The 27,916-nt window shown below is 37.4% G+C and overlaps 1 protein-coding gene and 1 non-coding gene across 4 annotated transcripts; one reads left to right on the forward strand and one right to left on the reverse strand.

Moving 5' to 3' along the window:
• DCUN1D1 (defective in cullin neddylation 1 domain containing 1) lies at positions 1-27,644 on the reverse strand. Of its 3 annotated transcripts, none has more exons than XM_057738576.1 (8): positions 16,971-17,872; positions 16,776-16,892; positions 15,840-16,056; positions 14,115-14,283; positions 11,801-11,931; positions 1,818-1,900; positions 1,470-1,566; positions 1-140 (listed from the first exon to the last, which is right to left on the reverse strand). In XM_057738576.1, exons 3-8 carry the CDS (start codon positions 16,012-16,014, stop codon positions 61-63), a joined length of 735 nt encoding a protein of 244 aa, XP_057594559.1. In that variant the 5' UTR covers positions 16,015-16,056; positions 16,776-16,892; positions 16,971-17,872; the 3' UTR covers positions 1-60. The 3 variants fall into 3 exon arrangements, with proteins under 3 accessions (XP_057594559.1, XP_057594558.1, XP_057594557.1); XM_057738575.1 differs by having other exon boundaries at positions 16,762-16,892; positions 16,971-17,256; XM_057738574.1 differs by lacking the exons at positions 16,776-16,892; positions 16,971-17,872 and adding an exon at positions 27,489-27,644.
• On the forward strand, positions 6,793-6,865 carry TRNAE-CUC (transfer RNA glutamic acid (anticodon CUC)). Its single transcript has one exon. It is a non-coding gene; the product is annotated as a tRNA-Glu (tRNA).
• Positions 27,645-27,916: the final 272 nt, after the last annotated feature.

Genomic DNA, 27,916 nt, shown 5'->3' on the forward strand with positions numbered 1-27,916 from the left:
TGCAATTTTCCGTTGTATTTATTGTACAGACTATGTACATTCTAGAAGGTTCCTTTAGTGCTACACTGTTGTACTTTTTGTCCCAGCAATTTGAGGGCGTGCAAATTCCACAAAGTCATCAATAAGAACAGGCCATGCTCCTGCAGGGGGGGAAATGGGAGAAAGGAAAGAAAAGAAAAGCAAAAATAAGACTAACATTTTAATAGAATCCTTTCTTTATTTTTATAAAATATCTCCCCCACAATCGTTAAAGTATATCATTATAAGCACTCGCACTGATAGGACTTCCAAATTTCTAGCTGTTTAGAGTTTCTACCTAGAATATTCCTTGGATTCTCTCTTCTCTATTATTCCAACACTTGGTCATTCCTAGAATGATAAAAAATAACTCTTTTGGTAATTAATAATATGGTTTTCTGAAGGCCACTGAAGTCAGGCCACTGAAGTAATCTGGTCAAAGCTGGCCTGATATGATGACATGCTGTCAGTGCTAAAAGCATAGTAAGTTGCATTTAACATTTCTTTCGCATTTTGTGGCAATCTTGCAAAGGAAATTAACAACAAGGATCAAACTCTAACCTATTTCATGATAATAAAGTTACTAAAGGATTTTAAATTACATATATGCATGCCTCTATACATGCCTCTATGCCAACCTCCAAATCAGGAAGTTCTTCACTTTTGTGTAAAGCCTAACAGAAAGCACAATTATCAATTATCAGTCATTTCTCACTTCTTAAAGGAGACAATACATGACAATGAAAACAAAGATAAGGAAATAACATTATCCATGGTTAGATTAACCAGTTCCAGGACACTTTAAGGAGACCAGGGTTACTAGAGATTTTTTCAAAGAATACCTGTCTATTTGACAATTAAAAAAAAAAAAAAATCCTGCTATTCTCAAGGGGAAGTAGGTAAGTATGTGTGAAGATATCAATGTAAATCACTACCAGTTCCAGAAAAACAAAAGTACATGTCCTGATAGTGGATGGTAGAATCATCTTTATACATACACGAAGAAACAGCAGAAAAGCATTCAATCAGTGAATATTTATTGAATGCCAATAGTAATACAGCAGGAAACTAAAGTCCATTTCCATTTGGACAAAGTCATTAAACTTAAGGAGTTTACAATAAAGTTCACAGACAAAATAAACAGACAACAATAAAAAGATATATACAAGTATATTAAGAAAAGAATAGGTTCCTAAAGTAAACTGAAAATCTAAAACACGGATGAAAATTACTCATGCCTTTCTGGAAGACACAAATACAGAATTGGTATTTAAGGAAAAAATACAGATTGCTAAAGAGGATGAAGGCATTCCATACATTCAGAAGAGCACAAATAAAAGCTCAGAAGTGGTAAACATAACCCTAAGGAAAACAGAAGTAGACAAGAAGTTCAAGAGTGTGATAAAAGAAGACAAATTTTTAAAAAACTGGTAGAGCAAACTGTTCATTACCTTCCTCGTCATAATTAGACATGTCATCTGCAATCATTGTACTGAAGTCTAAAAGAAGGTTCCAAGTATCTTTTGGTATTGATCGTTTATGATGTTCCTATTTAAAAGAAAAAAAAAAAAAAAAAAGCAAGCATCCAAAACACTAAAAAGTTTCAAAAAAACAGTCCAGATGATGTCAAATACAAGAATGCAAAACAACCTATGTAATAAAATTTTGGAAATCAAATTTATCATTCTATGTCCATTACACACTCTGAAATGAGTTAGTTATGCTTTAAAATGTTAATTTATCTTCAAACAAAGCAAAAGTTTAGAGAAAACACCAAACTGCAGAAAATATGAACTTACCAACAAAAACTTATTCCATAAGTCTAAGAATTTAAATCTTCCATTAAGCACTAAATTCCAGTAGGCAATGGCCATTTCTAGATCTGTAAAATTAAAAATAAATTATGTACTTCAAACATCAGTAATATTTGTCTCTGAAAAAAAAAAACGAGGTAAGATAAAAGACTGGGGGGAGAAAAAAAAGGCTTGCGTCCTGAATACTTACATAATAAAAATTTCCTATAGAGACAAGTCCAAGCTTTGTATCCTGCTTCCATCACCAATGAATGGTTCCTTCAGGGCAAGAAGGATATCACTTACCTCATAAGGGGTTTCTAAAGTTTAAATGAGATAATGTAGGTAAGCATGTTTGACTAGCTCGTAAGTATTCAAATGTTAATGTACACCAGTGCTTCTTCACCTTTAGCACTTTCGACAGTTGGAGCCAGATTATTTTTTGTTGCGGGAGGCTGTCCTATGCATTGCAGCATTAGCAGCATCCATGGCCTCTACCCACCAGATGCCAGTAGCAGTTCGGCCCTATCCCCAGTGGTGACAACCAAAAATATCTCCACATATTGCCAAAGGTCCCCTAACAGGCAAAACTGTTGAAAACCACTGATGTACACTTATAAGTTGTAATGCAAAGAATCACTACCCACAATCCTAACCAATCTTACACTCCAAGTTGTTGGCTGACTGATTCTGACCTCAAGGGTACCATTAAGGATATTAATTTAAAATTTAAAATTAATAATAAACTAAGATTTGTCTTTTAAAAAGTTTTATGAAGAAGACATAAATGACTGACTGGTTTTGGAGCAGAGAAATATAAAGAAACAATATTACAACATGACAAAAAACCTGTTATCTGTCTTAACAACAGAGAGAAAGAATTATGATCTCTTCCAAGGAACTAAAGTAGTTATGGCAAGCTTTTATGAGTAAATTTATATTTCTAGGTCAGGAAAAATTATATCCCAAGTAACTTAAAAGTCCTTTTAGATAAGATCTTCAAACTACTCTGGATGATCTGAGGATCACGAGAGACTAGGAAAGACTCCAAAAAGGCTCACATCCTACCTGAAAGAAAAACATTTAGGACATAAGGCAAACAAATCCCCCATCTTCACTAGACCCTAACCTCTTCAAGGATAGGGACTACATATCCCCAAACTAGCAGACTGAAACACACAGAAGGCATTCAGAAACTGCTGAATGAACACGCTTCCTATGGCTCCATGTGCAAATGTACTTACCTTCAAATCCATCATTATGTCTTCCTTCAAACTCAATGGAAAAGGTGCCTCTTTTTTTCTCCTATCCAAGGTTAATCCCCTAACAACCATTATTCTGGGTCCAATATGCCATCTTGCCTTTTCAAGGAATCTGGTCTACTGATTAGTTTCTTCTCTCCCTGTATCTTCAACTTCGCCCTGTCTTCTGGCTTTCCCCTCCACAAAGGAACATGCTCAAGTTATCACCTATCTTTTAATCTTTCTTGTATCTCTCCATTGCCTTACTAGCTACCCTTTTTCTCCTTCCTTCACAGATCATCTTGAAACAGTACATAGAGTCTTCTACTTTTATTTTTAATGTGCTCATGAAAACATGTCTGAAAGTCAAGTTCAGATCCCCAGGTTTTAAGAAAACTAGAAATATGACACTAATCCCTAATCCTTTGCAGGCTTTAAAGCTCTATATCAAATATTCCTTCCAGGTTCTTTAATTTTATTATTTTCTATACCAACCAAACATATAATTGTCTAGCTTAAGTGCAGTAAAACTGCTGTTATTAGCATGTATAGTAGGATTTACTGTTATTAGCATGCTTAATGATATCCTTCACTTTAAATGCACTAAATTTATGAGAACTATGCTTATTACTAGTGTTAGCAATTTTTCCTTTTCAATTAATTTTTAGAAAATAAGGATCAGAAACAGTAAAACATTCAAATAACTGTAAACCATGAGACACCTATAAAATGCCCATTTCTCAGCTGATATACTAGCCTAAGACTTTTGCAAGGATAGGAGTATACATGTATGATGTTTGAAAGTTCAGGTAGTAAAAGAAGAGAAGTTTTTGTAATCTATATGCATTGTCCAATTTCTTCACCTACCACATACTTTAATTCTATAAACTAGTGTCCCCCCTCCGTCACTTACCCCACTGAAAGTAATCTCTGAAGGGTCACCAAGCCCTTGTGGTTGCCAAATAAACCTTAATGTCCTTAATCTACTTGGCTCTCTGTGATAATTTGACAAAATTGAGTACACCTCCTGGATGGAATTGTCACTTATTTCAGCTTTAATGGGATCACTCTATTGATTTTCCTCTGTCCTCTCTGGCCTTCTTATTTTCTTTTACTGCTCCTCTTCCTCCATTCATCCATTAAATGTTGATGTTCTAAACACTGTATGTCAGCAAGAACCACTTCTACTTCTCTCAGTAGATTTTTCCAAACCTTTACTTTTTTTCAAGTTAAATGCTCAACCATCTCTAACAAGTCCTAAATCTGAAACTTCTCTATGTTCTAGATGCTTATATCTAACTGCCTAAGGATATCTTCAACTGGACATCCGCAAACAACTCAAATTCAACAGGGCTCAAAAAGAACTCATTATCTTACCTCGACAGACCTACCATTTCCTTCTCTCACAATGAATGTCGTCACCCTACAATGTTTTTCAATGAAACAATTTTTCCTTGTGAAGAATAGTCCCATGCATTGCAGGTCATTTAACAGCTCCTTAATCCCGGTAGAAACCCTCACGCATTATAATAATACCAAAAAAACACCTACACATTTCCAAATATCCCCAAATGGGGGTTAAGCCTAACCTCCTTATCACATTTCCAATCAAAGCATTCTCATTTTGGCTTCTAAGTACCTTTTAAATCTATCTCTCTTTTCCATTCCCATTTGCAGGGCCTATGCTACGGTCCTCTTCATGTCTAACTAAATCACTGCAACAGCTTTATAGCCAGTTTCTCTTCCTCTAGTTCTGCCTCCACTCCTTTTAAAGGACCACACTACTTTCAGATGGACCTTTCAGGCCTATAAATTTGGTTTCACTTCCATGTTAAAATTCTTCAATGATCAAAACGAGATACCACTACACACCTTTTGGAATGGCCAAAATCCAAAACACTGACAACACCAAATGCTGGTGAGGATGTGAAGCAACAGGAACTCTCATTCACTGCTGGTGGGAATGCAAAATAGTACAGCCTCTTTGGAACAGTTTGGCAGTTTCTTACAAAACTAAACATAGGCTTACCATACAATCCAGCAATCACACTCCCAGGTATTTTCCCAAATGAACTGAAAACTTATACCCACACAAAAACCTACACGTCGATGTTTATAGAAGCTTTATTCATAACTGCCAAAACTTGGAAATAACCAAGATGTCCTTTAGTAGGCAGAGAGATATAGAAACTATGGTACACCCAGACGAAGGAAAACTATTCAGTGCTAAAATGAAATGAGCTATCAAGCCACGAAAAGATACAGAGGAAAACAAATACATAATAATATCACTAAGTGAAAGAAGTCAATCTGCAAAGGCTACGTACTGTATGATTCCAACTATATGACATTCTGAAAAAGGCAAAGCTATGGAGACGGTAAAAAGATCAATGGTTGCCAGGGGTTAGGAGGGAGGAAAGGATGAACAGGCAGAGCATGGAGGTTTATTAGGGAGAGTGAAACTTCTCTGTATGATGCTACAATGGTGAATATATATCAATATACATTTATCCAAACTCATAGAATGTACAATATTAAGAGTGAACCCTAGGGGAGGAATAAATTGGGAGTTTGGGATTAAAATATACACACTACTATATACGGAGTAGAGAACCAACAAGGACCTACTGTATAGCACAGGGAACTATACTCAATATTTTATAATAACCAAAATGGAAAAGAATCTTAAAAAGTATATATATATACACACACACATACACACACACACGTATATATATGCACATATATATATATATATATATGAATTGCTTTGCTGTACACCTGAAACACAACATTGTAAACCAACTATATTTCAATAAAAATTAAAAAAAGAAGAAAAAAGAGTGAAACCTGCTGTGAAGCTGACCTTCAGATGATGATGATGTGTACCATTCTGGGGGGTCTGATAATAGGAGAAGCGATGCATGTGTGGGGGGATGGGGTGGTTGGGAAATCTCTGTACCTTCTGCTCAATTTTGCTATAAATCTAAAGCATTTCAAAAAATGAAGTCTATTAACTTTTTAAAAATCTGCAATATTTCCTACTGCCTTGAGATAAAATCTACCTTTCTAGTCAAATGAACTTACTTGCAGTTTCTCAAAGGTGCTATGTCTCTCACCTCTGAGCAACTGAACTTGCTAATCTCTCCACATTAGAGATGGCTTCTTTTTCTTTTGGCCTTGAAAACATTCATTCTTCAAGGCTCAAAAATTATAATCTTTGTGAAGACGTTGCAAACTCACCCAGACAGACTTAAGATGCTCCTAACTCCATGCTCCCAGAGTGAGCAGTCAATAAATGTTTTTGGATGAAACAGGAATACTCAAAAAGATTATTAAGTTATTGTTAGAAGCTGAAACACATACAACTAAGCTGAACAGGGATAAAATGTCAATTGCCACAAGCATATGAAAAACTGCCCTTTATGCAGTGGTTAAGAATCTGCCTGCCAATGCAGGGGACACGGGTTAGAGCCTTAGTCTGGAAGATCCCATATGTCGCAGAACTAAGCCTGCGTGCCACAACTACTGAGCCCGCATGATACAACTACTGAAGCCTGTGCACCTACAGCCCGTGCTCCATGACAAGGGAAGCCACCACACTGAGAAGCCTGCACACCGCAACAAAGCGTAGCCCCCGCTCGCCACAACTAGAGAAAGCCCACGAGCAGCAATGAAGACCCAACACAGCCAAAAACAAAACAAAATAAAAAAAACAAAAAAACTGCCCTTTAGAGAATTCCCTGGTGGTCCAGTGGTTAGGACTCAGCACTCTCACTGCCAGGGGCCCAGGTTCAATCCCTGGTCAGGGAACTAAAATCCCATTACCTGTGCAGCGAAGCCACACAAAAAACAAAAAACAAAAAGGAAGAAAAGCTGCCCTTTAGTTAGAAATGTCTTAGCGACAAAGGAATAGCCTAACTAGAAAGAAGTGGTTTAATATAGCCTCTTAAATCTCAACTCTACCACTAATTAAGTAGCCTCAGGCAACTACATTCACCTCTCTATAATTCAGTTTAAAATAAAGATAACAGTACCTACACCCTGACAGGGTTGTTGTAAGAATTAAATGAGTGAATACACATAAACATTAGAACAGTGCCTGATAAATAACGTCTTTACTATTGCTATTATTTTTTAATAATTTTTAAAATTATTATTATTGATTCTGAAGCAGTATTGGAAAGAAAAATTCAAAAATAATGTAACAAGAAGCAATAACAGCAGTTAGGATAAACAGAAGGATAACACAGAGAAAAAGACACAAGCAAGTCCTAATAATAGTATTACCTAAAATTGAGATACTTGCAGGATGAATCCTTAAGCCCTTATAATAAAATTAAAAATGCAAACAGAGGTAATCCCAGGGTCATTCTTTCAAAGAGAATCAACAGGGGCAACGTGTGGTTTCATAAAAGATAATCATTTGAGTGCCAGATGAATATGGAAATGAACTGAGACTGGATCCAAACACTGTCCCTACGGGGAACAAACTGTTGCCCACTCACTAGGGAGGGTAACGGTGATTTAAAGTCCTGTCCACAAAGCCTTGATTCACCTAGAGAGATCTATGTTAGCACAACATAATATAATAAGCATATAAAATGTGGAGTCAGAAGATCTGAGGTTGAGTCCCAATGCTACCAACTCTAAAGTTAGGTGACCTTAATACGTCAGCCTCTCTGACCATGAGTTTCCTCACCTTCATGACAAAAAGAGGTTTTTTACTTAGCTCAAAGAGTTGTTATGAGAAGCAAAGGTGATTATGTAAATGAAAATACAAATTAAAATACACTTTAAATATTTTTCTAAATATTAAAGTAAATGTTTAACAAGTAATGTTAAAAATTTTTAAAGCAACTGCACAGGTATAACATTCTAGCTGAACCACAACAGTTCATAAGAAAATAACCTACAGACTAAGAAGTTCAGAATGGCCCCCAAAATAATATGGCTTCTAAAAAACAAATGCAATTTTTGAACAAATTAATAGAATCAACAAGTCTCACAAAAAACAACAGACCCATGGTGTTCTACATTAAACAGCTTCCTTCCAGAGTATTATGTTCAGCTTTAAGCACTCTACTTTGAGAGAAACTGAGAGATTGGAAATGTTATCTAGGGGTGACAACAACAGGAGTAACAAAGGTCTTCTCAAATGAAGAACAGTTAAAATTTGGAACGCTGACCTGAAAAAAAGGAGAAGGGATAAATGAGAAAAATCTTTCAATGGTTAGACTTCCTTTGCGCCATAGCAAAGGATAAATAAGAACAATGGTAAAAGTTATAAAGACAGATGGTAGCTGAATAAGGGAAACTGTGTGACAAGGGAGAGTATTATTCTGTGACACGGACCACTTTCTGAAACAGTGTGGATTCCATCCCCACCCTGCATGTTCAAATACAAAAGCTAAATGAGCATCAGGTACGGGTGCTACTTTGCATAGGTTAAATTTAACATATGACTTATGAAATCCCTTTCAAATTTAAGATTCAGATCATCAGGTGACTAAAGCAGATGGTGACAGAGGAAGTACCCTATCCTGGTGTTATAAGAAATAAGATTATAGAAAAGGAGAAAGTATGGAAAACACCAGCCCTCATAATAACTAGCACAACTACTTACAAATGACCAGTGCTGTCACTGTCACTATTTACCAGTTTGTTTTGGGCCTCACCTCCTCTTCTGTGATCTCCTAATTCCTTTCCACCAAATATTATAATTTAAGGGTCCTGTGAACCCTTAGAAAGGCTCTCAAGAAAACTGTTTTCTTTTTAATTAAGTTCTTCACCTAAGCAAGTCATTACATTGCCTGACACCCAACACCAATGCAAAACAAAAACAGAAATTATGATTTGTCTTTTATGACATTTTTTCTTTCTTCAAAATTAAGACTTTAGTTTTAGGTTTATGGAAAAACCGAGCAGAAAGTACAGAGTTCCCATATATCTTTACACCACCTTCCCCCCATTTCCACTATTTTTAAGATATTGCTTTAGAGTGGTATATTTCTCATAACTGATGAGGCAATATTATTAAGTAAAATCCATTATTTTACATTAGGGCTCACTCTGTGCTATACATTCTATGGTTTGGGGCTTTTTTCAAAACAACTTTTAAATTGTGGTTAAATACACATAAAATTTATCATCTTAACCATTTTTCAGTGTACAGTTCAGTGGTGTGAGTTACATTCACACTGCTGTGCAATGAATTTTCAGAGTTCTTCGTCTTAAAAAACAAAAACTCTATACCCATTAAACAATGTTACACTTTTCTTAAGCTCAATACTTATAACAGAATAAAACATAATTTTAAAATCTAATTCTTCAGCATATTTTTCTCAACTTTCCTATAATCTAAAATTCCAATTTACCATATTGATATATCCAACATCTATAAAAATGTTAATTTTGCTTTATCTTCACCAAATATAATAAAAACTAAGATTCAATACCAAAACTACAGTCACCCCAAAATATCATTTATTTTATGCTCTAGTAAGGGGTAGAGCTATAACTAAGGAATGGGTTCAGCTCCTTCAAATCAACATTTGATGTTCACAACATTTTCTCTAATCATATCAAAATATTGCACTACATTTCTAAACACAACAGAAATAATTCTTTTAGTATATACACGTAAATTTAAAGACTTTAATTGGTTTTTATTTGTGGGAAGAAAAGAGGAGACTAGAAAAACTAGCCCAGTTAACTGGTGGCCACAGATACAAGATAGAGAAACTAACACTAGGCATCCCAGCTTATTTTGCCTGCAAAATGAGGGATTTTCCTTTAAGAATAAAATTCAACCTAAGTTAACTGGAAAGGAGAGTTGATTATTTCGAATTTTGCTTAATAGATATTTCATAAATCTTTAATCAATTCAGTCACATTTAATCACTCTTTAGGCCAATTCTCCAATACAAATGTTGTACATTCATCCCTTCTACTAGCTTTCAGGCACTTCCTCGGTCTAATTCCTATTCACATAATCCTTTTCTGAAAGCTTTTTTTTCTCTCTAATCTAAAATACAGGACTTCCGTCCGCAGTGGTTAAGAATCTGCCTGCCAATGCAGGGAACACGGGTTCGATCCCTGGTGCGGGAAGATCCCACATGCTGCGGAGCAACTAAGCCCGTGTGCCACAAGTACTGAGCCTGCGCACTAGAGCCTGTGAGCCACAACTATTAAGCTCACATGCCACAACTATTGAAGCCCGTGCGCCTAGAGCCCATGCTCCACAACAAGAGAAGCCACCACACTGAGAAGCCCGTGCAACACATCCAAAGAGTAGCCCCTGCTCGCCACAACTAGAGAAAGCCTATGCGCAGCAAGGAAGACCCATCACAGCCAATAAATAAATGAATAAATAATTTTTTTTAAAAAAGTGTGGTGTATATACCATTCTATTAATCTAAAAAATGATAATAAAAAATAAAATAAAATATAAAGAAGGATTAGTACAAGAGGTTCCTATTAGCCTAACTATTGTATCTTCAAAATCAAACTCACTTGAATCACTGGGTAAGTTATTTAATGTGCTGTGCCTCGGTTTCCTCATCTGCCAAAACAGGATAAAAAATGTCTAGCACTCTATGACTGGAGCACAGTAGCTGGTGAATTATTGAATGGAAGAATGAATAACTCATAAAGTTGTTAAATATTAAATAAGGAAGTGTATGTAAAGCACTTAGCACACTGCCAGGCACACTGAAAGCTCACATTAAACAGAAGTTGCTGCCACCATCAAAATCTTCAGTGCATCCCCATTACCCACAAATTCCAATTTAAGCCTTTCTGCCCTGTTTTTGAAAGAAGCCTTATTAAATAAGCCTTACTGTATCTCACCAATTTAAGCTCCATACAAGCATTCCCACTAAAATCAAATCGTTTTCTCTCTTCCACAAAGAAACCAAGCTTATTTCTGAAGTCTTAGACCTTCATTCATAACTACTCTCTCCCTGGAACATTTTTCATCATCCCTTGCCCAGTCAAATATCAAATTCTTTAGTTCATATCCCTTCTAGCCCAGGAAGCTGCCCAACCATTCATGCTTTTACTCATTTCTCCTTTTATCTAAAACCCTCACACTCATAGTTATTATTCTGTATTATGTGCTACTGTCTACTTTTTATGAGTAATCTGCAAATTACACTGTAGCTTTTACTTCCACTTCCCTTAGCCATCCTCAAAGCAAGTGTGTGGTTATTTCTACTGTATAAACTGACTGATCTAAACTGTTAACAGCGGCTATTTCTGGATAAGATTATGAATGATAATCATCTTTTTATTCTTTCTTAGTTTCCAAATAATTCATACCCCAAAAAATACATTTATCTGGCTTTCTGTGACTCAGAAATCTTACAATGCTATTTCAACAGATACATAGTGAAAAACTCATGATCCTAAGATCCTACAATATCTTCTGAAAAACAAACAAACAAGCAAGCATACATACCTACGTCAGCAGAATTTTAAAAAACTTCATTTTCTGTATTATAGTTCTTAAAAAAAAATCCGTGGTTCACATTAGTATCCTGGGTAACCCTATTATTGATGGGCAGGGTATTTTCTAATTAACTAGAAGTTCAATGTTTCTCACTGTTTTTTCAGTGAGAAACATAATAACAACTGATAATAACTTTATGCTCAAAACATAGAACTTTCTATTACAAAACCGAAGGGACACTGTCAATGTATTTGAATATATTTGAAACACCAAATATAATTTTTAAAAATTCTTACCTAATCCTTTTTGTCCTGGATTCTTTGCAAAATTAAAAGTAAACTGGTAAAAATCCTTAAATCGTCCTGGTTCTTTCAATTCTTGTTCCATCTTGGGTATCTGGGCCTTTAGTTTTTCTATGCTGTCACATCTATATTATAAAATTAAGTTTATAAAAGATAAACTTTTTCACTATAAATTAAGAACTTATTTATTCCTACAACAGTTTATTTCATAGAACCTCTTTTTAAAAACTCCATTAAAATTTCATCTTTTTACATTACATAAACAAGTATGGGATTAGCTGGAGGAAGAAAAGATCCGGGGTGATTAAATGTTAGAAGTAATTACTATTTTGAAAAGAAATGGGCTATTACTTTTAATCATGTGACTCACTGGACTGCCAACACACCCAAATTGTAGAAGTCAGCTGTAGTGAACAGATGAGAATGTACACTAATCAGCTTTACAATCATCAGTTTAAACTGTAGTAGATATTCCTTACATGGTTAATAAATCACACGTCTAGCTTCCAAACAAATTGAAAGCATAGTGTCTTGGCTAGGTGAGGAAACAAGCATTCCTCTTGAAAACTTACTTCTTGTTATATGCAAAAGTACAATAAACATCAGCTGAGCCCCCTACCATCTCCAACTGAAGTTATCTCAAATCAATATTAAGGTTTTTCTGCATGTGCAAAGCATTCAATCTCCCAGGAGCTGAAAGGGTTCAAGTACCAAGTCCTACTTTCCACATAACAGCCTTAAAGGTAGAGTCTTCTTTTATAAATTCCACAAACCAATCATTCCACTTTTTTTCCTTCAAATAATTTTTCTTTTATTTTCCTTCCATGCCTCCCAGATTATTAATTTGTAAATTAAAGTTTTGATTTGGAAGTTCATTACACTTCAACAAACTCACTTTTAAATGGAGGAGAAAGGGTTCTAATGAAACTCATCCTAGCATAGAAAATTCCAGCAAGTTTAGGATAAGGCTGGCTTTGGCTGTGGAACATAGGGTCCAGGCCAGTTATTAATTTATTGTCTCTCGGCTTTAAACTCACCCTTCTTTGCCCTATTTTGTGACTATCTGCAGTGGACTACAAATTCTGAGACTTCATTTTTCTTGCCAGCTGGCCCATTGTTAGGTTATACCAAGAAAGGGCGATGAAAGGCTAGAAGGGGCCATAGGAACTTTTCTTATCCCAGGCTGTTTTCTGCAGAAAGCAAGGGTTTCAGCGGGCTGGGAGGTCCCAGCAGGGTTCACCAGTGGTGGCAACCTGCATGGCTCTGCAGCAAGCACCCCTAGCTAACTTCTCCTCCACCAGAGACTCAGGCAAGGCAGGCAGCATGTTCCTGCAGCAGCTACGCACTGTCTTCTGGGGTCGGAATCTCAGCCTTGTGGGGATCCTCTTAAGTGTCTAGGCTGCTTCCTTGTTTCCTTCCCTCAGGTCCAGGAGTGGTGGCAGCTTCTTGCAACTGCCACGTTTGTAACAGAGTTTTCTTTTACCCCATTTACACAATAAAACAATTTTTTAAATTTACCCTGTTCAAAGTACTGGTATGGTTTGTCTGTCTTGCCTGTACCCTGACTGATTACAATGTGCCTCAGGGTCAAGAAGCAGAATGCCTGAGTTCAAATCGTGGCTTTAATACTACCTAACTCTCTAGTTTCTCTGTACCTCCATTTTCTCATCTCTAAAATACAGGTATAAACACTAGTTCTCTCACAAAACTGTTGTGAAGTGGTAGGTGAAGTACTTAGCATGGTTTCTGAAATAAAATAAATGTTCAACAAATGTTTAGCTATTATTATTCAAAAGCACCCGCTGAAACAGAAAGGGCAGCCTGTTACCCATCCACAGACTGAATACTTTTGGAGGCTCATTAAATATAGACAACTAGAGGCCACAGGTAAAACTTCTATGACTTTTCAGGCCATTTATACCAAGACATTCAGCTAATCAGTTGTCAAGGCTTATGTAGAACAAAAAGTGATTAGTAACTTCCAAGATTTTAAATTCTAGGCGTTTGTTTATAACTTCAGAGTTCATTGCCTTGCACTAGGAAATAACTTAAAACTTGCTCATTTCACTTATCCATGTAAAACACTAAAGCACAGTAATTTTAATACTAGTCAATCTCCCTTAGAAACAAATGATAAAGCATAATGCAAACAGAATAGGTTGTACGAACTACACAGATAACTTGACATGGGAAGGAACTAGCATATTAGCCCATTTCTATTTATAGCAATGTTTGGGGGCACAAATGTCAGTTCCACAGTAATTCTCATTGTGATGTACCTAATTTCCTATGGTAATTATACACTCACCCTAATTCTGTCATGCCGTCCATGAACTCTTGTTTGGAGAACTCACACTGTGTTGCTGCTCTGAACTTCCACGCAATGATCAACACACTAATGCTGGCTGGATCGAGTGCCAGGTCATCACAGAACTGCTGTATACCATCTATTCCAATTTTATTTTCATCTTGAGGATCTTTAAAAACAACAGTGCAATATGAAACTAGTGCCATACTTTACTACACTATTTCTGAAACTGAGAAAGGTAATGGTTTATGTTCAATTTTTTTAAATGGTCACAATAGACCAAAACTATGAAGCAATATTGCTCTAACAGATATTTTCCCCTGTAATATGTAAAGCCACTTTGCCCTTGAAACAGCATTAAGATAAACAGCAGGATATATATCCAGATAGGCACCTGATTTTTAAACATCTCATTTATTCATATGAAAGAAGTCCCATACTTATTACACACATTCAGAAAATCAGACATTCCAGGGCAGGGATAGAGAACACAGACATAGAGAAGGGACATGTGGACACAGGGCAGGAAGCGGAGAGTGGGATGAATTGGGAGATTAGGATTGACATATAAAATACCATGTGTAAAACAGATTGCAAGTGGGAACCTGCTGTATAGCACAGGAAGCTCAGCTCATGCACTGTAATGACCTAGATGGGTGGGATGGGGGGGGGGGAGGCGGGGGAGTGGGAGGGAGGTCCAAGAGGGAGGGGATATATGCTAAAATGAAAAAGAAGTGCATGAACAACAACAAAAAAAGAAAATCAGACATTCCTATGTAAGGATAAAGGTTTTTTACTGAAAATAGCCACATTTTACAGTAGCATTCTCAACAGTATTATACACAGAAATCCTTTTTTTCTTCAAGTTCTTTTCACTACAGAAATCACTTCTTAAATATCAGAAAAACCATAAACTCTGCAATTCAATTCTAAGCACAATACAAACATCTGTTGCTCAAATTGAAGAATAAAACCCCCCAACTACCAATATTTACTTTTCAGACAGCAAAAATTTAAATTCAAATACAAGGAGAAAGAGGCACATATATTGTTGTCACATGTGATATGCTAACATCTCTAGGAATAAAAAATGTGCACATCCTTTGACTCTGGGGCATGAACTATACATAAAACATAATATGCTTTTGGAAAAAATGTGAAAGAAATTCTGTAGATATATTTCTGCATAAACATAAAAGACATAGAAAGTTGGACACCAGGCTATTAAAAATTGGTTCCCTCAGGAAAATAAATTAGGAAAAGATGGAGAAACGATTAACTTTTTCTTCACTCAATCTATTACATATTGTTAAAAGTGTATATTACTTTATAATTATTTAAAGATTATTGATAAAAGTGTATATTACTTTATAATCATTTAAAGGTTATTAAAATTATTAGGCAGGTTTTCTTAAAATGGGTTCAGCTGAGTTTTATGAAAAGAGGAAAGAAACCTAGTGCCTCGGCCCCCATTCTCAAATTGGATCACAGAGGAGGAAAAAGGAGGGGAGGGATAAAGGGGGAGAAAATAAAGACATCAAGAGGAAATTTTAGCGATAGGAGGAAAATAATTTTTCAGATTTCCCAAAGTAATTTCTAAGATCTAAAGAGCTGCTGGACATATCCACCCAATTAAAGTTTTCGGTATCATTTGATTTCTCACAAGAAGCATGTAACTCTGGAAAATTTGGCTCAAAATATTTAAAGTCACAAGCAAATACTCACCTTTGTATCTATTGTACAGTTGTTCTAACTTCTTCCTGTCCAATGATCCTTTTACACTCTCTCGTACATAAAGTTCAGGATTTTGGAAAAAATTGTCTGTTGCAACATCTAACTTCCAGTCATTTTGAGACAGACAACTTACTGCTGTTTTTTCACTAGATTGTGTGAAGATCATAAACTGACGAACTTTATCCTTCTGCGATGATTTCAACTTGTTCTATTGAAACCAGAAAATCAACTGAAACTCTGTGTAACATCATAAAAGACTAAGTATTTCTATATTGCGGACTAAATCATCTTTAGCAATACTTTTTCCTCATAAAACATTAAAACATTTAGCTCAAGACTTATTTTTGATTAATCAGAAAGACAAATTTTTAAAAAATCTAAAACATAAAATTAGTATCATTTTAGAAAAGAAACTAGGACAGAGACAAGAGACGTTCACCCACCCTGCATTTCTCCTAAAAGGGGGTCTCGGGAGTTCTACAGAGCTATAGAAGGGAAGCAGAGCTACTCTCAAAATCTTAACCGACCACAAAGCTCTAAGGGATGCGTAAGGCGTGGTGAGGAAGAAGGTGACATTATTTAGCCAGTCAGAACAGTCAAGTGACCCTGAGGAACAATGAGATTAACAGGTATTTGTTAGAGTCCTAAAACCCATTATAAATTTATGGATATGGGGTACAATTCTCCCCAACCTCACTCCTCAGCCCACCCCCTTGTTCTCTTGATGTTTTTCACCAAATGTGAGAAAGCAACAGAATATGAGTACTCTAGATTTCTCCTTGCAGTGTTCAGGAACCAAGATAATTATCAATAGAATTTCCTCATATTTTCAGTCAAATCAGAAGCAGTGAAACATTAACAAGTACCCTGCAACCTTCCCACCAAGGTAATTTTTAACAGAATTCTTCTTTACCCTGAAAGAATCACCTCTTTTCCTTAGCCTGAACCTAGCAGACGTTCTCTCTAGCCAGCCTCTCTACTGGTAATGACCTTCTCTCACTGGCCTTGTGTTGACACGTATTCATTTCTCATCGGACCTGAGCCCTAAGCAAAATGAAGCAAGGCAATCAGGCCCTCCGCTCTCTCCCAGTATCAAGGGCTATTTTCTTTCACTCCTCTCACCCAAGCTGGTCTCCTGTGCAACTTCAGCCTCGCCACTATTACTCTCCCCTCTCGCAAGTCCTCATACCATCTCTCAGCAAAATACTTGGGTTCCTCCTTAGCTATTATTGTAAATGAAGGAAAAAACATGTGAGTAGGGCACACATTAATAGTGTTCTGTGGTTTAAGCAACACATCTGAGAACCCCAGCATTTTTGATCTGGCCCAAACTGACAGATCAAAAACCTCAACCACCTGATTGTACAGATGAGGGAACAGATCCCAAAGGTTAAGGAATTTGTTAAAAAAAAAAAAATCACCCAAATTATTATTAGTAGAAATAGGACAAGAACAGAAAGATCTTATGAATCTGAGTTTTAGTAATCTTTCCAAAAACCACACTGCCTGCTGTACATATTTATAAACCTTTTGAGATTTTCAGGAAAAAGACTGCCAAAGATATAAATATCTCTACCTATCTATCACAAAGTAAAAATAAGACTATGCAAAATCAAATACGAAAACCAACCCTATCTTTTATACCCTAGAGTCTAACCTGTCAGCCATACTCTTCTCTCTCTATAAATAAGAGGATGAGTCAAAAATCATCCACACTCTGGCTGTAGTGTTTATTTTAATTAACTTTTAGAAAAGACAAATACATCATTTTTCGACATAATCTCCTTGCTTCTCAATACACTTCGTCCTTCTGTCAACAAGCTTTCGTATTCCCTCACTAAAACATGTTTTAGGCTGGGCTGTGAGCCACAAATGCACTGCTGTCTTCACTTTTTCATCAGAAGTGAATCTGGCTCCTTCTTGATGGCTAACACTTGTGCGACCTTCCTTGAACTTCTCTATCCATTCATACACACTTCTTCACGACAAAACACTTTCTCCATACTGCGCACAAGTCTTCAGTAAATAAAGGCACCAGCTACACCCTCAGACCACAAAAAAACGAATCACTGCACGTTGCTCTTCTTTCACGGAAATCACAAGTGAGGCATCCATTTTTGCTCACACCGTAGTTACAAATGAATTGATGGAACACATAAACACCTGCACACCAGTGACTGGGGAGACAGTTGCCTTGAATGGAAAGCTCTGATAAGACACTGCGGCCAACAGTTTTCACATAACCGGAGTGTGGATAATTTTTGATTCACCCTTGTATGTTATTGCTTAGGATTACAGATTAAAATCTCAACCTCTGTTCTCCATTAAAATTGAGACACTATAAATTCACTAACCTCTTGTTCCTTCACAAATAACTCTACCACTTCTGGATACCAGATAAAATATCTAGGAGTCTTCCCTCTTGAAAAGTATCTCCTGAAGATATTATTCAATTGCAACAAACTCACAATGAAATCAAATGCCAAGGAAGATACCTGTCTTAATATACTGTTTAACTAAAAGGAAACCACTTTGATTTCAACTTTTGTTACTGAAAGTTACTTTTAAAATCAGTATAAAATCAATTTCTAAGAGATATACATAAGAGATACCGCATCTAAGAGATATAGCATACTGACTATGTTTTAATCCTTTGAGGAACAGGGAAGTACCTGAGGGTCACTATAATCCCCTCATTATAACCATACAAAGTGTTGGAGATTAACCCAGAAGTATAACAACTACAGGCACAACCTAGAAATTACTTTTTTAATTAAACCTGATATAACTTCTCTGTATAAGCTTTTTCCATTCTCCTAAAAGTGAGAGGCAGCAAAACAATCAGAATTATTGGGGGTTTTATCATACAGTATTAAGTCCAGTGTCGTTCCCTGAAGCTTGAATCAGTTTTGTTGAAGAGAGGGAGGAAAAACACAGTTTAAGTCACTTCTGCAAGCCAAAAAGAGTTGTTTGCTCTACTAATGACTTCCTGTCGGAAAGCAAGATATTAGAAAATTGGGGAGGACACAAAGACAAAAAAGTCTTATCCATAAAAACTAATAACAAAATTATTTAAGTGAATTAACTCCATTTCATATCTTATCTGAAATAAAAGCACATGTAATAAATAATGTCTATGTATATGCAAATAGAAGCTATTTTAATCGCTGTAAATTTCCAGTATATGGGGCAATATCAATATATTTTAAGAAAAAAGGTTGCAGCTACCCATTTCCAACACCATAGAGGCTGAGTGATACCTCGCAGAGAACTGATAGTATGAGCTCCTGCTCGGCCAAGTGGTAATAAGCAATTCCATTCCTGCAAAGTCTGATAAGTACCCTCCCCTTTCTTGTACTTATAATGCACCCTGACCATTTCTCCGTCAGCTCTCTTAATACTTACTCTCCTACTAGAGAGGATGTACTCAATTCTGTAGTCCCAAAGGTTGTCCGAAAGGAAAGCTGGAGTGGGCTACAGACCTGCCCTTTTCCCAAGCCTATTCAGGAGAGCTACAACATTCCCACCGCCTTTTCCCAGGCTGTAAGAGGGCACCAGGCAAGGTGTCCTGATCTTCAGAGTACAGCTCAAAGGTTTACATTTCTATCAACTTAAGGAAGGGAAAAAGGATATCTAGACAGTAAAGAATTATTTTTTAGCGGATGAGACGGTGGATAGAAAACTGAGGTGGAAGAAAAAACAGATGGGCTGTCTCTATTTCTGCTACACACCCAGTGCATATCTTCCTAAGAGCAAAACACACGACAAGCCCACTGATTCAGCACTCAAACGCAGTACACATTACTTAAGGCTCACTTGGAAGGAACAAACGAGAGTGGTCATCAGATAAGATTAGGCAATACAATCTTTAGGATCCAATATAAAATCTAGAGATTATCAAACTTTCAAGGAAATTCAATATCAGTAAGTGTGTAAAATGTACAAAATACAGACTATATCCTGATTATTTATAATTCTAGCAAAAAAGAGGGGAAGGAGAACGGAAGAAGGGAGAAAAGAGGGGGAGGGAGAATGAGAGGGAAAGCTAATAATAATTGTATCAAAGATTACCAAAGTTAGAAATACTATTATTACTATAATCTGAACAGTAAAAAGCACCTACTTACTCATCTTTCAAAAAAAAAAAATCTGGTTATCAATATATAGTTTAATACTTAAATCTAGCATGCTTGCAATTTTTTTCCACTCGAAATTTAAGAATCACATTTAAAATAACAGTTTATCTGGAAAAAAAAAAAGACAAATATGTTGGATGTAGCCAATTATCATACAGCCAAGTGTATGACCACTGAACTCACAAAGTCTATTGTGATAGAAGAAGAGGGATTCAGAAAAGCTCTATAAGAAAAAATAAGAAAAAATAACGATCATAGTTACAAAATTCCTCTTAAGTATTTGCATCAAGAAAAACAATGAACATGGAAAATTATTTTCTAGTTAACTAAGTTCTAACAGTTTCAAAATAAAAATAATTGTAATGGGTAACATTTTTAAAAGCAAAAAATTAAGATTCATTTTATTTCTATTGTCCTAAATAGAATCTCAACCTTAAGTTTCAATCTCTCACCCTTAAGTTTCAAATTCAGTCTAAACTCCAGAAAGAAAGACACCAAAGCCTTTATATTTTTAAAGGAATTAATTTCCTAACTCAATTCTAGTTATCTCAGGATTTGATGAATCTCACAAAAGACAATGGTCTAAAAAATCAATGTGATGATCACCCATAACTTCCATCAAAAGCCCTGTATGTTGTTCTCGTGTTTACCATATGATTAACAGTTTTTTAACTTCACCTGAAATTTAGATATGCTGGTTTAAGTTCAAAAAATCATACTTTCCATATATGATACACAGTATTCAGCAGATATAGCCAAATGTTACCAATATTCCAAACGACTCACCTTATAAAAGGCCTTCTCACAGATTATGGTCTGAAGTCAAAAGTACAAGAAAAATCAATTCAACTAACCAGACTACCTACTCCTAGAGAAGACTTTCACCTAGGGGCAAAGTTCTACCAGAAAGCCAGGCTAAGAGTCTAAACAGGAGTACCTAGAAATTCTCTTCCCTTCTACTAGAAACAGAGAGGTGAAGACTGCAGACTTTCAAATCAGACTGGCAAGATTTTAATCCCACCTGTGCCTCTTAACGGCTGTGTAATTTTAGGAAAATTAATCTCTGTGCTTCAATTTCTTCATTTGTAAACAGGGTGTGAAGGTTATCTGAACTAATTCAAGTTAAACTCTTAGAACTGTAACTAGCACATAGTAAGGACTCCTTACAAGTCCACGAAAAATATACTCCAGAGAAAAAAGTAATTTTATGTAAATAAGATAGTAAGAAAGAACAACCACCTCCATAATCAGAACACTGGCAGCTAACAATTATATGAGCTCCTACTATGTGCCAACTCTGTGTTAGGTATTTAATTATTAACAATTCTGCAAGGTGCTTATCATTGATTCTGTTTTACCAATGAGGAAATCAAGCCTCAGAGCTCATTTTATCTAAAGACAGACTTATCCAAAAAGTTGCAGAGCCAGAAATGAAACCCTGGTGCCTGGCTTCAAGGCATACAGCTCTTCCATTTATTCTAAACTGTTGTCAAGTGAGAGAGAAAACAAAAAAGGCAAAAATGCAACCACTGAGTACTTATTGTGTGCACTGGGGGGGAGAGGGGAATTGTGAACAGTATTTCTTCACCTATTTTTATGGAAAAGTTAAATCAGTAATCAATTGAACCTTTCCCTTTCAAATGTAAACTATTTGCATTTTGACTAAAAGTTGCACATTAAGCATTCCCTTACTAAATAACTAAAAGACTAATTTAGGAATAGAACTTCCTTTTAGAGTTTTTTGGGAAGGGGGAAGGGGCGAAGAGGTGGATTGGTTATTTTTAAGACAAGTAATTCATCAGGAAGAAAAAAAATGTGTTTATACTGCTGTCATAGTCTATTTTTAAAGAGACGCCACAATCTATAGCTTTAACTACACAGAGGTGGAAAATTAGGGGCACTGAAAGTCAGGGTTTCCTTTTCTAATGAGAAGGCTTGAAACTCAGAGGAAAAAAAACATGTACCAGTTATAACCAGAAAATATAAGCAAATGTGTACAATTTTGAATATTAAGCAAAACAAAAACAAAAACCCAAACCCTCAGTATTCATGTAAATTATAATCTGCAGTTTAGAACAGTTACTTATGGTAGGCCTGTGGCTCTCACCATTCATCCATAAACTTCCTGCACTTTGAATGACAGGTGAAATGAACTCTTTTTTTGAGAGGACCTGCACTACTTCTAAGTCAAAAGTGAAATAATATACTATACTACGTAATCACTGTACTCAATGTTTTATATAACAGTAATTCACCTGAAAAAGTATTTCAGAAGTATACTTGTAAGATTCAAACTGGTTTTGTACGTTTTTAAAGGATTTTCCTCGAGTTTTAAAATATATTCCATTAATGAAAATTTAAAGGATTTTCTCCTCCCATCCTCAGAATTATATTTCAAAAGATAACTACTACTGTAAATGGAATAAATGTTTTGATTCTGGTTTAGAGGAGACTGTTTTGACTATTAAAAAGTTATGTTTGCTAATTCCTGATTATCTTTGATAATGGGATAGAAATACCCTCCTTAGAATACTTGTGTTAGCCATCATATTTCAACTGATTCTCCCAAACTTACTGCTTGAACATCTAACAAGTAGTCAAGGTAGCTAATTAAAATTTGCTCCTCCTCTCCATAAACATCTTTTCTAAAGAAATCTTGAATTAACAAAAAGATTACCGAGGTGAAAACAAAGGAACAACAACAAAAAGAATTAAATGATATTTTTAAAGTTCCACAGTTAAAGAACTTATAATAATTACTAGCATTCAACAGTCATGCGTATTTGTTTCATAAAGGGAAATAAATGATCCCTTGAAAAGTGAAATCTCCTAATTCTAAGATTTGGTATCTACTCAAATCCTAAATTCAGAAACATTAAAATCCTGTGAATAACAAATAAGTGCTTTAAATGTTTACTGAAATAAAAATATCCTAATATAACAAAGGAATGGGCCATGTACTTCAACTTAATCTGTTGCTGAACACTATGTTCAGTGTTGAAGGATTCGAAAGTGTAATGCAATAGAATTCTTTAGCAAAGAACTGTTTAAAAGTAAATCTCTTAAAATTTTACAATGCAAATAAGCAGCCTAATCACTCCAAATGATTAGGTATGAATTATATAAAATGGATTCAACAAAGTGATGAAAGACACTTCAATGTCATTTTCCCCTTCTGTTCTTGCTTTTTCTCAGGTGGGGGTATACACCCAAAGTGACTAGGTAAACTAGATAGTCAGCAGGTTATTCAAGAGCTTGTTTGTGTCCACAAAGCAACTGAATCCTGTTTGGAACTATCTCTCTTCATCAAATGTCATGGCTAATACTATCACAACCTGAACAACACACACTCAAATTTAAAAGAGGGCTTTCTCACAGATTTTTATTATGCTTGACCTAACCTATGAAGCCATAATCAAAAGAGCTCCTTGACTCAAATGAGCTCAGCTCTTTTAAAACTTAAAACAAAAAAATGCACCATCACAAGTTAATTTTACTTTCAACCTTTTTACCATATGTATCAAAACAGTTCTAATTTTTCAATTACTTAAATGTTTACATCAGATGATCTGATTTGATATGGAAACAACTAGGTCACTATTCAATATAAGGAAGAAACCAGAGTGAAACCAATTAAAAATTCCTCACCTATATGGAAAGGGTGCTTGCTGGGTTTAAAAAAAAAAAAAAGAGGAAGGGTAAAGTGTGTAACCAGAGACCAGGCTTCTAATCCCTGCTCTGTCATATACAAGCGCTTTACCTTGGTCATTTCTTTAGAGATGCTAAACCTCCTTTTTCAGATATGTCAAAAGGAGGTAGCAATACTTATCTCACAAGTTGGAGTGGAGATAAAACAGTTGTGAATTGTCTGACTAGCAGATAGTATGGTCTCAATAAACATTAGTGTTCTTTCTCCCCAAAGGACCAGTTTTTTGCATACAGTCATTAAGCGACATGCAAACTACCAGAACATACTGAAAAGCAATCTACAAAAGAGAATGTGCTGTGTTGTTTTTATTAACTAACATGGCTAGGTAAACTTGATGTTCAACTAGTTTTTACTGAATACTGGACAGTCATCTTAATCAGAATTCAAAAACTCTGCACACAGAAGCTGCATTTCTGGTTGTCTTTAAAAACTACCTTGAAAATAATTATCTATAATATAATTTTAATAGGACACTGAGACAGTAGAAACAAGGTCTATCCTACCACTCAGAATGCTTCACCAACTTCCTATTTCTCTTCGAGTAAAAACACAATATCCTTACAATGCCCACCCATGCCCATCTCCACTCCTTACCACTCAAACCTCATCTACTCCAATGCCCATCATGCCTCTCTCCCCCATCACACTACTCCAGCCACACTGGGCTCACTGTTCCTCAAACTGTCTCTGACCACATTTCTGCATGGCTTACTCCTTCATCTCCTAGTCAGCTCAAAATCCACTTTATCAGTGGTGCAAACACCATTTTGCAACCCCAATTCCACTGCTTCCCAACACTCCCAATTCCCCTCCCTAACACTGCTTTTCTCCCATATAGCACTTAACACCTTCTAACATGTTAAGGAAGAAAAATATATACTATGTTTATTATTTGTCTCTCGCTACTACAATGTAACCCTCACCAGGGCAGGGATTTTTATCTTTTCAGTGGGGGGGTGTTAGATAGACAGACAGATAGATATAAAATATATGTTTGTGTATATCCATATCCCCAGTGCCTAGAAAAGTGCCTGGCACACAGCAGGCATTTAAGAAATAATTATTAAAATTAATTAATGCCCTCCCTTAATTTACTTATGTATATGCAAAACAATATGAAATAAGTTCTACAGAGACAACAATGAACAGGCCTACATTAATCTCGACTTACAAAGTCTGATATTTGTTGAAAATATAATCTTGAATTTCAAAGCCCACACTTTTTTTAAAAAAACATTAAAAACAGTAAATTAACATCATTAATCATTAATTTGCATTTTAACATTTTCATTAATAACACTTGGGCTTCCCTCTGTTTAAATGAGTAAGCTAATTTCCAATCCAATTTTCAACCATTTCTCTAGATTTCATGTGAGTTAAAAGATTACATGTACCACAAATACTGAGGGAAATAGTAAAATCAGGAAAAGTTAGTTTCAGTTCTGCAACTAACAATTTTGCAAACTTGAACCTCAAAACCTCCTTGACCCTCAATTTCTTCTTCTGTAAAAGGGAAGAGGAGTAAATTAGATGATCTCTGAAGCCATTTCAGGTCTAAGAATTCTATAATGCTGTGAGTCTAGTAAGTTACACAGCCTACAAACTTCTCACACATCTAAGAAAAATCATTAAAATCAAAATTTTTAGCTGAATGTAATTTTAGAAATCATCAAATCCTGTCCTCTTAGAAATAAGAAAACAAGCCAGAAATCGAACACTTTTAAAAAGATTTTCAGGGATAACAGAACATTGTCTAGTTTTGGAGTTATTTTTGGCCTTTCTGTGTGGATGTCAGGTAGGTTAAATGAACAATTTTTTTCAGATATCAAAAAATATTCAGATATTAAAAAAAAATTCAGATATCCCATCATTTTAATTTGACCCAGAACTGACAATATAACATGTGCTCTGGAAATGGGCTGCATTACACACACCAAAAAACATTAGCCCAAAAATTGTATCAAGAAATAATTATAAGTAAAATAAATTTACAAGGAAAACTTAACCAAGACAATTCTAGTCCCACGATCTGAGTTCAGCCACAAAAAGTGTTTTAAATTAGTGATATCTTGTCATTACTGGTGTAATTAAATGTTATGGCTAGGTTCCAAAACTAGCTAATTCAGTAGTAAAAAAGGATAGCAGCTTACAGTCTCCAATACGAGCTGAACTCTTATATGAACCACATGAATCCCGAATTCGTGAACAGGTAATGAGTATTACCAACACCTTGGATTCCAGAGGATGAAGCTGATTGCAGACTATTAAGAACAGAACACATTTCAATGCCCTCACAGAGTGTTTACCAGGGAATTACATTTCATTACTTCAAGCATACTCTTACAAGCCAAGAGTCTGGAAACTTTAGAAGTAATGTCTATGGCCGTCAAAATGCTTAGGAAATTGTAAACTGTTTAGCTGCCCCGGTGGATCTTTGAACACTGTAATATCAACCTAAGCATTAACCTGTACTTTATGGCAAAGTTCTCTTACAAATACAAACAGTAAACTTTCATGGAACTTACCACAGAACCCAAGTCTTGAGTATATGGCAAACTAAACCACATATCCATACATAACACCAAAATTCTGGCAAGTTGGAGGCTGAGACTAGATAAGTGTCATTCAACAGAAATAAGATCAACTAAAAACAAAGACACTGGGGCATTCCCTTAACACAGACACACACACATACACCCTCCTCAAAGAGGCCTTTATGTTCCGCATGAGCAAAAGGACAACAATATCATTTCTACTATCTACTCATACAGTAACCTGCATGGAATTCAACTCATGCTCAGACTATAACGCCAAACATCGCTTCTGAAAAACAAAAAGTCCAGGAGTCAGGTACAGAATTAGCAAACCTTGAATACCACGCCTTCAAGCCTGTAAGACATCTTCCAAACAAAAAAGGAGAGGGGACTAACTTGACAGACTGTTTTTTAAAAATCATAAATGGTTTTTAACTGGCCTAATAAAGCAGTTACTCCTCCCATCCCAAGGAAATAAAATACGTGCTCAAAAGGTAGCAAGGCTGTTTCTCCTAATTTTCTGAAACGAGAACAGGTTGCACTTCCGTACTCCCCCCTCCCCCCACGTCCCCCAAGCTCAGCGGTCTCCCATGTTCTCCGTAGAGAGGTAAATATAACCTCCACCAACTGGCCAGTGAAACTCCCATTTTCCAAGAGCACGGGACGCAACTTAGAGGTGATGGAGAAAGGAAGAGGGCTATTACCCCGCCCCGAGCAAAGCTGCCTGGAGACTTGAGGGGTGTTGGAACCTGAGCGCAGGAGGGAGAGGAGCGCCGGGAAAGTCTTCCCTCCTCCCCGGCGGGGCGGAGGGGAAGCCCCGGCTCCGGGAGGGGGGGGGGAGGCTCCTCACCCGGAACCCCGGACCCCGGTCCCCGGCCAGACACAATGGAGCCGGCGTGGGGGCCGGGCAGGGACGGGGCCGTTGCCCCATCCCCTCCCCCCGCCCCAACGCCTCCCCCCGCCGCGCCGGGCCCAGCGAGGGGCACCGGGGGCCGCTCCCCGCGCCCCAAACTCCCCGGGGCTCCCGACTAGGCCCGGCCCCGCTCCGCCTCCTCGGCTCTCGCGTAGCGGCGGCGCCCGGGCGGGAAGGGGCGAAGGAGGAAGGCAGAGGCGGGGAGGAGAGCCCCGCCGGGGAGCGGGACGGAGGCCGCGGGCCGAAGCCCGGAGCGGCGGGGTCGCCGCGGGGCGGAGGGCGGCCGGGGCGGGGGTGCGCGGCTGCGCCGGCCCCCAGCCGGCGGGGCGGGCGGCCGCAGTGCCTCACCATGTTGGTGTCCTCCAGGCCTCTCCCCTCCTCCTCCGGCTCCGCAGCGAATGGACGGCGGCGGCGGCGGCGGCTCCTCTCACGGGCTCGCCGGGCTCCCGCTCATGCGCAGTGCGGGGCGGCCCCGGCGCGGCCCGAGGAGGCAGCCCCGGGCCTCCGGGAGGCGGAGGGACTGGGGCGGACGGCGGGCACCCTGCGCGGGGCTTCCCCCGGGCGCGGGGGTCCCCCGGGGCGGGGGGCGCGGGCGGGGCGGGGCGGGGGGCGACGCACGCGCTGCGCGCGCCGACATCCTCCCGCCGCGCCCGGCGGTCTCCGGCCGGTGGGGGGCCAAGGGGCACCACCTCCGCTTCCTACGCGCTCCTTCCGCCGGCGGGGGCCGTATCTACGCCGTCTCGAGAAGGGGAAGAGGGGTGGCGGATAACTTGAGT

This window comes from Hippopotamus amphibius, chromosome 6, assembly GCF_030028045.1.
Source record: "Hippopotamus amphibius kiboko isolate mHipAmp2 chromosome 6, mHipAmp2.hap2, whole genome shotgun sequence".
Taxonomy (NCBI): Eukaryota; Metazoa; Chordata; class Mammalia; order Artiodactyla; family Hippopotamidae; genus Hippopotamus; species Hippopotamus amphibius.

What these genes read in the sequence shown, in the direction of transcription:
- DCUN1D1 (XM_057738574.1), bottom strand. An exon ending in TATGGAATAAGTTTTTGTTG is followed by an intron (nt 1,567 to 1,817) that starts GTAAGTTCATAT and finishes TCTTTTAAATAG; the next exon opens with GAACATCATAAACGATCAAT. An exon ending in GTCTAATTATGACGAGGAAG is followed by an intron (nt 141 to 1,469) that starts GTAATGAACAGT and finishes CCCCCCCTGCAG; the next exon opens with GAGCATGGCCTGTTCTTATT.